General features: G+C 34.6%; 1 protein-coding gene across 2 annotated transcripts; it reads right to left on the reverse strand.

Moving 5' to 3' along the window:
- Positions 1-2,577: 2,577 nt before the first annotated feature.
- Positions 2,578-15,540, reverse strand: LOC100372529 (katanin p60 ATPase-containing subunit A1-like). Of its 2 annotated transcripts, none has more exons than XM_085505026.1 (11): positions 15,456-15,540; positions 13,478-13,647; positions 12,275-12,465; positions 10,271-10,481; positions 9,731-9,849; positions 8,905-9,010; positions 6,773-6,931; positions 5,191-5,317; positions 4,609-4,743; positions 4,093-4,219; positions 2,578-3,165 (listed from the first exon to the last, which is right to left on the reverse strand). In XM_085505026.1, exons 2-11 carry the CDS (start codon positions 13,640-13,642, stop codon positions 2,967-2,969), a joined length of 1,539 nt encoding a protein of 512 aa, XP_085361152.1. In that variant the 5' UTR covers positions 13,643-13,647; positions 15,456-15,540; the 3' UTR covers positions 2,578-2,966. The 2 variants fall into 2 exon arrangements, with proteins under 2 accessions (XP_085361152.1, XP_085361151.1); XM_085505025.1 differs by lacking the exon at positions 6,773-6,931 and adding an exon at positions 6,975-7,133.

Raw genomic sequence — 15,540 nt, forward strand, 5'->3', positions numbered from 1 at the left:
GTACTTATCTTACAAAAACACTGTTGCCTAATTTGAACTGATAAAATAGTAAATATACTTGTTCTGTCTGAACTGTGTCTACACTATCAAATACTGTTACACCCATCATTAAAGTTATACCATTTATCATCTAGAGCTTTGATATAAGCATAGTAATGCATAGAGTTCAAATATTGTATTACTGTGAAGGTTACCACTCAGTGAACATATTTTTTTAATGTGATGTCGTCATCATGACAATCGCGATAACTCGAATCGACATAGAGATCGTGGGAATGTCGGCACTTCACCGACCACAATACAAGTGACTGATTGTGCAGTACACAGTTGATCGCGGTGACCAGCTACGCCATAAGGAATATATTTCGTATTTAATTCGACCCTGAAGATAAACCTGATACTATGTGTTCTTTATGGTACACTCGTCCTCGAGAAACAAATACATAAGTGGCAATTTAGTCAAAGACGAGAAAATTAAATACGAAATGTGCCTTCTATACATTTTCGGCAAATGAATTAGCACATATTTTCAGAATCATAGTAGGAACAACTGTGTTAAAATAATTACTTTTAGAACTTCTTATGAAATTTTATAAACAGGTGTCTTTCCTCGATGTCTGCAGCAATTGCATGTGAACAGAATAGTATGGAGCCAGGTTGGCAGAATCCCGGGACGATATAAATAATTAAAAATTCTTCTTTGGCAGAATCCCGGTAAAGCCAAGGTATCCTAACCATTTTGTAGCCGGTGATACCAATAAAAATGCACACTGTATACTTACACCTTCAGAATGAACTGCCGAACTAACGAAAGATCAATATATCAACAACAACCACGCGCGGATTTAGGGGAAGGCGCACCAGGCGCGCGCCTCCCCTTCAGCCAGCAAAAACAAAATTGAAAAATCAATTGACAAACCCAGCTCACCGGAGGTCTACTTTGGCCACGTCAATAGGAGCGCACGCCCCCTTCCTGAATTTCTGGATCCGCCAGTGATAACAAAGTTACGTCCACGACGTCTCCGTTCATCGGCCATTTTGTGCGAAAACAGCAGGCCAGTCATATATTATAGCGCCCTTAACGGTGCAAACACAATTTCGTTCGTTGATATATAAAGTCATATACTATAGTATGTTTAGTGGTTCCAACTTCGGTGCCATACACGAGGTAACAAGAAAATAAGGTCAAAAAAGTTATCTGGTTTTAATTTGTAAGATTATTCAATAACAACATTCATTAATACATGCAATTGCATACATGCATGACAACATTTTTATTATTGGCCATTTTCACATTTAAAAAACATTTCATTATTCTACTGTACATGTGGTGCACTTAACTGGTATATGTAATTGCCAAAAACCTTTTTTTTTTTTTTACTAAATCATCATATGCTCCCGTGAGTTTCAAAGCTCTTTAGATTATTGGGAAATTTCTCTCCATAACATTCTTTCTAAAGATAGAATACAGGAAACTTTCTAAAGTTTCACCATGAACAAATAATTATTTGAGTTGGATTAATTATACCACTCTTGGTCATGTGACTTATAGTTCTGGCCATGTTTATTTCTGTAAATCAAGACTCCTCATGTAGATTGTAAACCGTAATGTTTGTATAACTACACTACTTGTAAACTGGTATTGTCTTAGCTAAATAAACTGCTATTGTACATCAAACCTCTACTTGGCTAAGACTGAGCAACTTTAGTCAAGGTGCAACTTCTGATGTTGACAAGGAGATCAGAGTTCTTCCTCAAATATGGAGTTCAAACACAGATCAACCACAGCAGGTAGAGCCTTTACTGTACTGCAAATTCCATTGGAGGTTCTCATCAAAAAGATGAATTAGAATAGTCATTCTAATGTCACATGGTATCCATCAGCAAATAAACAGACCAATGCAACTTTTTACTAAATATTTCAATTGTATCACTTTTGTTACGATAAACGTCAGACACTCAAAGTCATGGCTGCTTGTTTACAGGATAAACATCACTGTTTGGGTTAGAATTAGGTAAACGATAAAAGGCATTCAGCCAATTTTTTCTTTGATGATGCATGGTCGTCAATCATCAAAGGTATACGTAATGCAATTGTTGAATTACAGATTTCAATGGATAAAAGAGAACACAAGCATTTCAGGTGCATTACCAGCTTTTGAAAGCAAGTTTCCATGTTAATTGTTACAGGAAAATCACCTACAGCAAGTAGACTCTATTGAATAAATACCACAAATCTGATCAAGTACTTTTTTTCATTTCTTTCATGTACCTTATTTTTAAGTGTTTTCAGTGTCCCACGCAAAATGTGGCATAACATAAAAGTCATCGGGGCTGCGACTATAGCTATACTAGTTCCATCAAAGCAAATCAGAAATGTGATTTAGGCAAGACAATACATACACTATCTGAATGTGATCACAATGCTCAGGAAAGTGATAAATACACAACCTGAATGCAAGAAATGTGAGGGCAAATAATAGATAATGACAGGTTACAAAAGCTGTATTGTACATGTACTATTTATTTATTTATTTATTTATGTATATACAATAAAAAACATTGACACAAGTCACGTCTATCTTTTCCATTTTTATTACGCAACACATTTCACAGCAAAACTACAGTCAATGTAAATGCATTCAACAGCAAACAAGCAGTGCAAAAATCATACATTCTGTACATCTGGTCGGTGTAGTGTCAGCCATATTGACCGGACGCGTTGAGACGTTTTGGTGCTACTGTTCATTACCTTAAGTACATGTAGTATCCAAGCACTTTTTAATTTTCAGTTTTTTCACAAGTTGTTTTACGTTCAGAAACAGATAGTTTATACATATTAAACAAACAGCAGTGTCAGACTTCTGGAAAAGTCGGCCAATGATCCAGGACAAAAGCAGTAGCTGCATTTGTACTCGTCCACTAAAGCCGCCACCGATGGAACATCACCACATGTTAATGCATTTTTAAACTGATCCAAACTCCTCCATCCATTTTTCATATTTCTGTAAATCTTCTTGTCCAACAGATTTGGATACTTTTGTAATCGCTTCCTGGAAATCTGCCATGTTGGTGGGAAGATCAAGCTCATCTTTTGGAATATTACGAATCTCATCTGGTCGTAATCCTTGAATACGTCTACGCATTGCCATCATAGAGGCATCCCTGTAAAGATATAATAATAATAATAGTGTTACATTCATTACCCAATAATCTTACTGCTTCCAGGGAGTTGTGGTTACTGAGATGCTTTACAACTGCATTTTAAAGATGGTCGACCATAACGCAACACACTTTTTAGAATTGCTTGAAACTTTGCCAAATTTTTTTTTTGTGATTGGATGTTTTAAATTCCTAACAAAAAAATTTAAAATTATGTACTTGTATGTGTCTTGCCCATTTTCCAATCCAAAACACTCGCCAAAATAGGGTTTAACGCTACAGTCTTTGTTTCCATGGATACCAAAAAGTATATCCTTGAATTATATAATTGCTATTTCACTCGGGGGGGGGGGGAGAAATATTGAGAATCTGTAGTGCTCATTTTTTTTGAGTTAGCAGAGTTCATTCTTAATGTGGTTGGTCTGTAATGCATCCTGATATTGATTTTAATTAGTAATTTCAAATCAATTGCACTTATTTGACCCCTCCCCCAAGTCCGTACTTTCTCAACTGTATTTTGTACCAATCTGTTACTTTATTTTACAAAATATAAATATATCAATATTGAACAGACAAATCCATGACAACATCAATGAGTGAATGACATAATAAAATACTGGTAAAAACTGCTATATCACTTTTTCGATGATTACTATTTTAATCGCCTGATTTTGCTCTAAATAATTATTTTACACATTCAAATAAAATCAAATGAGAATTTTTAGGCTTGATTTTTAATAGTAAAATTAAATTTCAGGTCAAATCTAAACTCTAGTTTAATACTTTGTCTCCTACATACAGGAATAACACCCATATAAAACCATATATCAGAAGAAACATACAAAACGAAACAGATCACAATTCAAGTAAAACATTCCACATTATTAAGTGGAGATTACACATACAGACTGATATGCCAAAACTACATACCTGCATACGTTAGTGATGTCAGCACCGGAATAACCTTCTAGTTGTTCAGCAATTGACGACATGACTACATCGTCCGCTAACGCCACCTCACGTAGATTGATTTGTAATAACTGTTCTCTACCTTCAGCTGAAAATAACAAATGAAGACTTATTTAAGGTCAGGTCAGGTCAGGTCAGGTCAGGTCAGAACAGGACAGGCCAGGTCAGGTCAGGAAAGGTCAAAGGTAGAATTATGTCTGCTGCTAGGTGTATGTAAACACATGCAATTGCAGCTCGATGCACGATGAAAAGAAATATTCAAAATTTGTCAGTTTTCTGATTCATTGTTACTAATATCAATATCAGCTTCCCATTCATTCAATTTTTTAAGAACGTCCAAAAGTTGTGAATTGTTTATCTGAAGAGCTCCATCACAAGAAATTGCGATATCAGTTAATTATGAAGGGACTACGGGATCAACTTTGAAATAACAGTCACAGGTGGAAAGGACAATTATCTATGATGAGTTTTGCATACTTGAGGGTAATGGAATAAAAATTCTTTTTTCAAGACGCCTTCTCAGTGCTTCATCAATATCCCATGGGAAGTTTGTAGCTGCTAGCACCATCACTTGTTGTGTTGGATCTTCTACACCGGTTGCTCCAGCGACACCTAAGATGAAGAAATGTGTGAAATGCAATTACAATGCAATCTCTCATAAATTACTCCTAGTAAAATCTGTGTTTCTCATACACAATGCATCTCCCTATTGTTACTATGATAGTTACCAGTGTGCTCTAAAACAGTACTGAGTTTGTTGAGCCCAAATGGAATCGCAAAAATCGAGTTGTGTCTTGGAAGAAAAGATTGCATGTGGCTATTGACAACTCCTAAAAGTGCAAAAATCTTGTGGCCCTTGATTTCACTTATAAAATGTGAAAGCAAATTCCTAAACTATAGTAAGATATTTTTCAAGGTAACTTTTTCAATGTATGATTTTCTATTGTGTCAGTGACACACCAGCAATTTAGTGTGCATAACTAGTTGTGTTGAATAATTTATGTGCATTAGTGACTCCTCATAACTAAGCCTTCTTGTCGGTTTGAAAAATAAACTCACCATCCATTTGTATAAGTAGTTCTGATTTAACACGTCTACTGGCTTCATGTTCATTGGCTGTTCCTCTTTTACTGCATATGGAGTCGATTTCATCTACAAATATGGTACTAGGTGCGTAGAACCTGGCCTAGAAAAATAAACATGTACTGCACATTTAATTTTCACCCGCTAGTTATTTTACTGCAGTGGAAAATCAGATATATTGGATTTAATGTGCTACAAAAATTGTATTGAATCAGGCACTTTTAGAAGATTTCTAACTCTGCAACTGTCACATCTTTTATGTTGCCAATGGAATTTAACAACAGATTTAAAATTTGTTGATTAAAAAGTAAATTTAATGGATATTTAACTAGCAGATCACAAACAGCCACGCATCAAATTTTATTAAAATTTATCGTTGTAGCACACACACACACACACACACACACACACAAGGTTAAGATCACACATAGGATAAAAATACACCCCCAGAAATCTAAGGTTGTCATGGCAACATGAATGTACATGAATGTCGTAACACTCTCTGGGAAGTTGAAATTAAATAAATCAGGCCTTAAAAGCAAGTGCAATATAAGAGGACATGAACACATTTTGCTGTTGGGTTGGGTTAATAATTCTAGAAATCCCTTAAACGTGAGGGAGGGGCACTTAGTCAATTGTAAGTCAATCACGTATGGTAATAATCACACTGGAAACTGACCAAATTAAGTGTTCATTTTAAAAAAAAAAAGTTTTAACAATGTATGAATTCATAACGTAAGTAATTTAGAACTTTTTCGTCTCCTGTGACTAAGCAAAATTTTGAGATATTAAAGACATACCGGTAATCTCATCATAGAAAACCAGGGAAAAAATATTCAAATTTTGAGCTTTTTTTCCTCCCATGATATTTCTGATGGTGACTATATTTTGTTTTTCATTTTTGGTATTGTGATATATCCTTTATCCAAGTAATAATCAATTTAGCTTGAAAAGTGTCAGTGACAAACTGTAAACATGTATTCTCCGCATTTTAATTTCACTATTTCCAAAGATAAGTTAAATCAAGTACTGTAGAAGACTTTATTTTCGTTGGAATTTATTTTCCCTATTTTCGCTGAAGGGTTGATTCCATGAAAATAAAATCTGGCGAATACTTGTTTTCCTATATTTCACATTCAACTTTCCAAAAATCAGTGAAAATAAATTCCATACAAAACACGCAAAAAGCCTTTTCAGCAAAAAATAATTCCAGCTAAAATAAAGTATTTCACAGTAAATTGAATCCATGTGAACTTGAAATATAAAAAGAACTCACTGTTTTTCTGTCAATTTTGTGAACAAAAACCCAGTTAAATTGCTCAAGGAGGGCAAAATAAGGAAATAAAATGCCAGTGAAAAGAAAATGATTTTACAGACATAAAATGGTAATTACGGGTTAGTTACATTCCAAATGATTGAAGCAGAAAATTTAGTAAGTTAGCGAGACAAAATGTTAGTGGAAACAAATTATGCAAGATTGTGTAATTGCAGAAAAGTGCAGTTATTAAGAAGATAAAACCTCTGGACAATAAAAAAAAAATAGCACACATACACTCACCATTTCAAATAAAATTCTAACAAGTTTTTCAGATTCTCCATGATATTTTGAACTGAGAGAAGATGAACTGACATTAAAAAATGTGGTACCACACTCAGTAGCTACAGCTTTAGCTAAGAGAGTTTTTCCCGTTCCAGGGGGTCCAACCATCATGACTCCCTAAGAGAATAATAACAAATAAAAAAAGTATAAAAGAACATACCATTTCAAAAAGAAGGCGGACCAGTTTTTCTGACTCCCCTCTCCATTTTGACGTGAGGGTGGAAGACGAGACATTGAAAAATGTTGTACCACATTCTGTAGCGACGGCCTTGGCCAGTAAAGTTTTTCCTGTGCCAGGTGGGCCAACCATTAGGACTCCCTAGTAAAGGTAAAAATTTGCAAATACAATTTGCTATAAACTTTGGACATTTTTTACGATAAACAGATAAAAACATGGACTGACACAGAAAGTGGAATTAGAAACTGTCATCACATCATGATGTAATAGTTTAAAGAACAATTTAAAGCCGCATTCCCACTGTTTTAGCTAAAAAACATGATATTGTAAAAGTAGAAATCCTAGTCACACTTGCCTGCTCATTTCATTTTGAGAGTAGTGAAGGATGTTATCCCTTAGACATACAACAATGTAACTGACTTTTAAGGATAAGCAAAGGCCTCTAAACTCAGTGAGTGTCTATTTAAGAGACTTTCCTAAATTCATATTAATGCAGTTAATTTCTCCATTACCCATCCACAATCTTAACTTGGATGATAGATGGCAGTAGATGGTATCTTACAGATTTGCAAAGTGGAATACAGCTTTAAGGCAATATGATCTAAACAGGCAACATAAAACAGAGAGTAGGAGCTCTTTTGGACATATAATTGTTTATACTAATGATTTGGGCAAAATAGGGCACATTTATTCAGACAAGCTGCAATTAATTTATCCAGAAAACTGGGAGCTAAACAGCATTTGAATCTCAAAATGACAACCAGCATTTTCAAGAACACAAACAGATATTATACAGGGACTACTTTGTGGCAATCTAATTAAAATCTGATGTAGTGTACAGGCTTTACTTATTTTGGCTATAAACTTATTTTAATTTTATTTTTTATTACTTTTGTTACTAATGCCTTTTTATTTTATTATTTTACTTTGATTTTGTGTTTTTTTTTAATTCCGCCCGACATACATCTGACCCGATGCCTATGTAACGTGATTTCAACGAGACCCACTATCGACGATTTTAGTCAACGAATCACAGACCTCCTTCTATAGCGCACATGATGACGTCACCAGGCAGAGTCAGGTGGCAAACACACTCAAATAAAATGGCGGATTATGCCGACGTTACCTTTACGGCTTTTCGGTAAGTTTATCATTGTCAAATGCAACGAAAGTCATTTTTTTATGTTTATATTGTGGCTCGAATGGTTCGAGTTTAGATCGTTATTTTGCGTAGTTATTCTGGGAGTGACGATTTTGTTTCCACCGGTTCGACCGAACACCGGTGTTTTTTTCCAGTCGCTTGCCCTGGAGACGGGTGATGTTTTGTTGACGATCAGGCCAAAATCATGATCGTCCACAGTACTGAAGCCGTAGCTGTAAATATTCGTCAAAATGTATCAACAATTTGGCTGGTGAAGATGTATCAGGAAGTGTACACATTTGTTGGAAGTGAACAAAATATTCAATGTAATGACAAAAATTGTAAAATGCTGTGGAATTTCTTTTGTGAATAAAAATATACTAGCAATTTTCTATTAATGGTTTATTCAAGTGGGCAAAATATAATGTACAGAAAGATTGCCCGTAGAGTATTGCTACACTGAAATGTAAGCAACCGACAGCCTGTATAAAAGGGGGGCTGTGATTGGCTGTTACTTACGCAAGATTTGAACGGGACTTACATAGGCGTCAGATCAGATGTATGTAGGGCGGAATTAAAAAAAAATCAATGTAAAATAATCAAATAAAAAGGCATTAATAACAAAAGTAATAAAATTAAAAATAAGTTTATAGCCAAAATAATTAAAGCCCGTACACTACATCAGATTTTAATCAGATTGACTTTGTGGTAGATGACAATGGAGTGAAATAGTAATTAACATTTTATAATACCCATGACTGTATCACCTACCTTCCAAGGTCTACGAATACCTTTAAAGAATTCTGGCATAATTAACGGCAAGACTACGGCTTCTTCTAGCAGTCTCTTTGCTTCACCCAGACCTGCAATATCACCCCTAAATAAGAAAGTACGAGTTAGTGTCAGATGTTTTTTTTATCTTGCGAAATATGTAAAATAATTCAACTTTGGCACTTTGCGGAGTGTGGAGTTTCTATGTATTGGGCTATGTATTACTCACCTTGTTTTATTTCCATCCATGTATTCAACCAAATAAATAGAGATGAAAAAATCATCACAATATTTTATTTCAAAAGGGTAACATACTGTACGGTTTAGACAAGTTTACAGATTTATTTATCAAATTTAAAACATTGATTTTTTTAGAAAAGCTGTCTCCAAAGATGCAAATTTTGAACATTCAGGAATCTGTGTTTAAACGTTTTTTCCATGAAAAATAAATAGTAAAAATCAGGATGTCCTAATAATCGTATATGAATTTTTTAACAAATGTAACAAAACAAACTTTTGAGATATGATGAGAACTTTTTTTCAAGGAATCAAAGGTAAATGGTTATAAAATCGCTGTTTTCATTGATCATGTTTGACCTGTGTTTTGCATAGAAAGTGTTATATACATTTTTACCTGAATTTTGTGAAAAAATTAACAGCATAAAATTAAACCATATTGTAAAAGTCAAGGAAAGGTGATCATGATCTGTTATAATAGTGGCACAGTACCGTAAAACATAATTGAATATCCCTGCAACATCAAATCTCGCTATACTGTAAATGTTTCTTCTTCCTACATTACATACTTTTCAGGAGACGTACTTACCAGTGTACATTGGGGTTTCTTTGTACAATGTCTCTCTCTAAATTCTCAACTAAATCTTTATCATAACCTGTGGGGTCAAACTTCTTCTCATCGCCTTCATTGGATGGACTGCGCTTTTCCTGTAAGAATAATCATTATTATGCATACGTATATATAGATACAACAATCAGTATCAAGAAATTAAAAGCAAAACAGCAAAGCAAGATTTCAGAACTGATAATTTACCAAAGCCTTAGGTTTAGATAGACTAGTATTATTTTGTGAGAATTCTCAATCTTGATAATGTGAATGAAAGTAACTCCTCAGTTAATACAGGGAATTTGTTTTGGACTCTCCAAATTCACAAAGGATTATCTCTCGCAGAAGGCTCCCATACTTACTTCACATTCCATTTGATGTCGATGTACATAGTTATACGAAGACACAAGCAAATTTCAAGCCAATATTTTTATAGGATTATGTACAGATTAATTTTTAATTATTAATTATTTATTTTAACTATTAACTTTATATATGCTGCAGACTGTGAATGAAACTTACCTTATCACTTTTACCGCTTTTCCCTCTGTCTCCACCTCCTCGTCCCCTGTCCCGATCTCGATCTCCCCCACGTCTATCAACATTACCATAGGATGGTCCAGGTTTACCTTGTGCAGCCGAACGACTAGGAGGGTTACGATGTGATGACGGTTTGTGTTCTTGACGATGTGATGGTTCTTTACGAGCACCACCACGATACTGTGGCGAGGGCCTGCGAACAAGCACATGGCAGTTAGGTACAAGGATCAAAGAATTAGTCAATCAGTGCACAAACTTTCAAATAACATAGTTGAACTCTGGTGACCTTGCCCTTTGTTATATAATATAATTCCCTTTATCATAGTTTGTTTCAATATAAATATGCATTGTCATAATTAATTTTGAATACAAACAAGTTTTGGGGTTGAACCAACAGTGGGGAATCAATCTACCGAATGTCCTTAAAAGATGTAAATATCTTACAAAAACATTGGTGCCTTATTTGTTTAATTATTTTAAGGGACATAATTTCCAGCTTTCTTCAAAGTAATTCAGATATTTTAGTATAAAAACAAATGTCTCATTGAAAAAAAAAGTGCTGCATTTAGATGTGAATAGATTCATAAAACATGCAAGATAACAGAAAATTTTAGCTGGCTTTAGTCCAAGTATTTTGTACAGGTGTCTGTCAAAAATTAATGATTCACTGAGACAAATATGAACTGCCTCATTGTGTGACTACTGTATTATATGAAAAGTAAAAAAAAACACCCTTTATGAATAGCTATCATGTTGCAAGCTCTGCTTTGTATGCAAATCAACTTAAATAGTTAGTTGGTGTCCAGTGGATGGAGAAGTCAACAGTACTGGTGCCTCCTGAGAATCTACATCTTCAAACACTGCAATCTTTGAAGTGCGTTTTTAAACTAGTATTATAAAAACTCTATCATTCTGTTCTAATAGCTGAAACATATTCCTGTGAATTTTCATTTGTCAAATGAACTGTTTGTCAAATACAGAATACATATATTTTAGAATAATTTTCTTTTTAAAATGTGGATGAAATGTTTTGCTTTTAATGTATTTTTTATGTATTGTTTTTGATTTGATAACTTTGAACTAAACAGATTTTCTATTAGCTTCAGATCTTGATCAAAGTTAGGCACCCAGTTCATAGGAGTGCTTATATTGATTTTCTGACATCTTGTATTCTGTAAAGATTTTATTGGTAGGTTTGCAAATGTGTATCAGACTGTGCAATCTCTCCATGAGTTGGTTTTGAAACCCAGTATGGGATTCTGAGATACATTACCAAGGATATTATTACAAGATAAATCATTTGCTTCATTGAACACATACAACAATGCATATTTCCACTGAGATCAGTGACCTTTGATGTGTGTCACCAGTGATCAGTCAAGTAGAAACAGTCAAAATATTTTATCAGATTTTCTCAATTTTTGCATGATATTTTCATACAGGACATCTGTTGTTCAAACTCAGGAAAGAATTTATACTGATGAATAAGGTGACCAAGTTTGATAAAGTTTGGAATAGAATTAGTAAAGTTATTATGCACACAATAACAATTATTAACGACGACGACGACAACGCCGGACAAAATTTTTCCCTTAATATACCTTTCCCTTCCATCTTTGATGGTACGGGCAAGGTAAAAATGCAGAATACAGTCAAAATAAGCAATGCTTAGTGGTTGAGCAAAGTCTATGGATTGATTCATTCATACCACCAGCAGTAGAAAAGAAGAGTTTTTATCAGAGGAGCAAACTTAAAACTGTTCTTCCTTAGAAACTATTCCTGACAACAAGAATGTCTCAACAAATGCCACAAACAAGCAACTTCCCATGTCATATCCAATACAAAGATTTATATTATTATTATTATTATTATTATTATACTAAGTATACTCACATAATATTATAGATTTATAGATAAAAATTCCAGCCAAAATACATCCATGCATATAATTTGTTACTGGTTATAGTAAAGGGGATAGGATCTTACCTGCGTTCTACTGGTGTTGGAGGTGGCCAAACATCAGGATCTCGACTAGGATCATCTCTCCGCGGCGCCACAGGCTGTCTTGATATACCACTACTTATAGGGCGTTCTACATTATCCGATGTCTTGAAGGCATTCAATGTATTACTGTATTGCTTTACTAACTCGTATTCTTGTGCAATCTGTTGTCTGGCCTGAAGAACACAGAAACCAAGAATGTAATGTTTTAAATTGTTCTGCATTGCATTACTGGGACTTCGCATTGATGCAGAAAACTATACAGATAGAACAGAGTATAAATGATGATGATGGTTTTTCTTTTCTTTGCTTCTACTTTTCAACAAGTGATGCCTCAAGGGTCAACCTGTGAGTTCTCACATGCCCATGCATAATCTATAATGGACAACAGACAATGGAGACCAGGATAGCTGTTGTAAACAACTCTCATCAGGTTCCGGGTCGTTGGCTTTTAGGGCACTTCTTGGCTCCAAATTAGATATATAACATATATAAAGAGGCGGGTGTATACCCAAAGAGCACCACAGAAAAGATAAAGATTTTTTAGTTTAACCTTTTCACCACCAGACTTTCTCGCCCAAATTTTTCTGCACTTTTTTTTTTAAATTCTTCAAATTGGAGAATTAGGCTATTTTTGTCCCAAACTTCTAAAGGGAAATGTAAATTGTAAATATGTGATGAAAAGAGGAACTGTGGTGAAAATGTTAAACATGGACCATCTTATGACCAGGTTATCTGACATGATCCTTGACAGATCTTTGAAGCAGTATGAATCAATAAAGTAAGGTTATTGATAGTTCCCATCAGTGTTCTCCCCAGACTGCATGTCTAGCATCATGACTAATTTGCATAACAATACATCTAATTTGTCTAATTTGCAAAGAACATTGTTATTATAAAAAAATAGTCAACCTGTCTACAATTGATTGAAGACTAGATATTCTTATATTTTATATCATTTTACTCCATTGTAATTTATGTGTGTATCAAGTCAAATAAAGTTTGAAATAATGAAATAGCCAGTCGATTGAGTAGTAAAAACTGCAAATAACCGCAGCGCGGTAAATCAAGATAAATCATCCTGACGTATGCTGATTTGTGATTTATGAGTCACGGTACATGGCGCTTCAGAAGCCAGGGGAGAACCCTGGTCCCCAAAATGTAATTTATCACATCAAATATACTCACTCGTTGCCATTTTTGTTTCTTGGCAGCATCACTTCTCAAACTCATTAACAGTTTTTGAATTTGTTGTAACACTCCCTGGTAGTAAACCTGTGATGTTTCATAGTTACCTAGAAGGGCATACTCACGTCCCATTTTGGTGTTCTCGCTAATCTCAGAAAGATCCATGATTTCTAAAAAAAAAAAATATTTATTAAATAGAAAACATTTTTTTTAAGAACACTGTAGAAACATTTCATTGACATGATGCTAATGAAGGATCGTCACCTGTGCATACGTGGGAATTGAGTCCCAAGCGACGATAACAACACATGCTAAAAATGCAAAGGCTCATGGGTAGACGCTTGTTTGTAAACAATGACATGCTATGGCTATCTGACGCATTTGCAGGTGACGACTCCCCCGCTTTAAAAAATGTCTTCATGTATTGTCAGGCACACTCGCAATCCAAATAATTTGTTAAATCTTGTGTGATTCATTTTTTCTCATGTTTCAGTTTAGGATCTTGTGTACAACATGAGGTAGAGTCAGGTTGTCTGAACCATACTATTTTGTTTCGCCTTACGTAGGATTTGTGACTAATTATGAACTAGAGTTTTGTAAGTACAGTTTAGAGTCAAGCTGTTGAGTCAGGGATTGAAATAGAATTTTTTCCCTGCATGCACAGTGTGCATTGAAATTTGAAATTTACCTGCACTAACTTGTTGTGAAATGCACCACTTTTAAAGTTTAAATAAAATTTATGGTTTATCGATTGATGATTGATTTTTTAGTTGTCTTACAATGTTGGTTGAACTTAATTTAGGCTTAGTGAATATAATGAAAAAATTTCGTGTCAATTTCTACATGCACAGCGTGCACATTATATTTTGAGTTTACTTGCACTAGCTAATAATCTATGTGCATAGTGCAGTGTGCACCAGAGTATTTCGACCCCTGTGAGTAAAAGTAAAATTAGCATTACTTTTATCACATCACTCTGTGATTGCATCAGAGTTTCTATGTAATAAATCCGATAAGAACATCCAGAGAAATATCATATTTGAGTGCTTTTGTAACAAATTAGTTGCACCCCTTCTTGTCCTCAAATAGGGGTTACTCTATCTATTATTCAGGGTTGTGCTGGATGTTGTAAACAACTGATTACCTACTTTACTTCAAAATATTGTGAGTACCTGTAGACTCTGTGTACAATCCTGACTAACTTTTTTACAAATAGAAATAATGTAAATACGAATGTAGACAAATATCTTGAGGTCTTGAGGGTTTTTTTTAATATTAGCTCAGGACATTTTGTTCAACTTCAAATTGGCAACTAGCGTCTGGGACATTTCTAATTATTTGCTGAATTTTTTGGGATGTAAAAGAGAAAATTTAACGGTAAACACTTAAATGATTGAACAAAATTAGGACATTTTGAAAAAAAAATACCAGAAATTGGTGATGTCTGGGGAGCATATGACAATGTTTTGAAAAAAAGTAGGTAATCAGTTGTTCCAATCTTTTACAACATTCGAAGCAATCTCAAAGACAAAATCTCGATAGTTGTGACTGTAATTGACCATGAATTATTCCATGAAGAAGTAGTCGTCCAGACAAGTCAATATTTATTAATTCAAGTCTCGTCCAAATTTAAATGATTTACCGGCGTCGCAGTGTTAGGTTGTTAGTGTTTGATAGACTAGGATAACAATTAGCATTTGAAAAACTAGAACAGTAAGTCGTTTCATACTGTGAATCACATTATTGATCGTAATGTGGACATAGTTGTGCGAAGCAAAACAACAGAAAGGCGGAGCTTTGTAAAATTGATCGGATAGTTCGCCCTTGAATGAATACAACCTGGACACAAAAACTGAAGGCCTTCAATTCATTTCACGTTTCGACATTTTCAAGGCGATTTCGAGCCCTCATGACAGATCGTCGATGAGGCAATATAGATAGCAACAACATTCTGGAGCCTGTGTATTAATAAACATACCTGTCGACACTGTGTCACACAGTTTGTAAGCAAGTATTCCAAAACGTCGTTCGTAGTCCCAGGTAATTTCTAAATCCGTCTCTGG

Source organism: Saccoglossus kowalevskii, chromosome 11 (assembly GCF_978046115.1).
Source record: "Saccoglossus kowalevskii chromosome 11, keSacKowa6.1, whole genome shotgun sequence".
In the NCBI taxonomy this organism is placed as follows: Eukaryota; Metazoa; Hemichordata; class Enteropneusta; family Harrimaniidae; genus Saccoglossus; species Saccoglossus kowalevskii.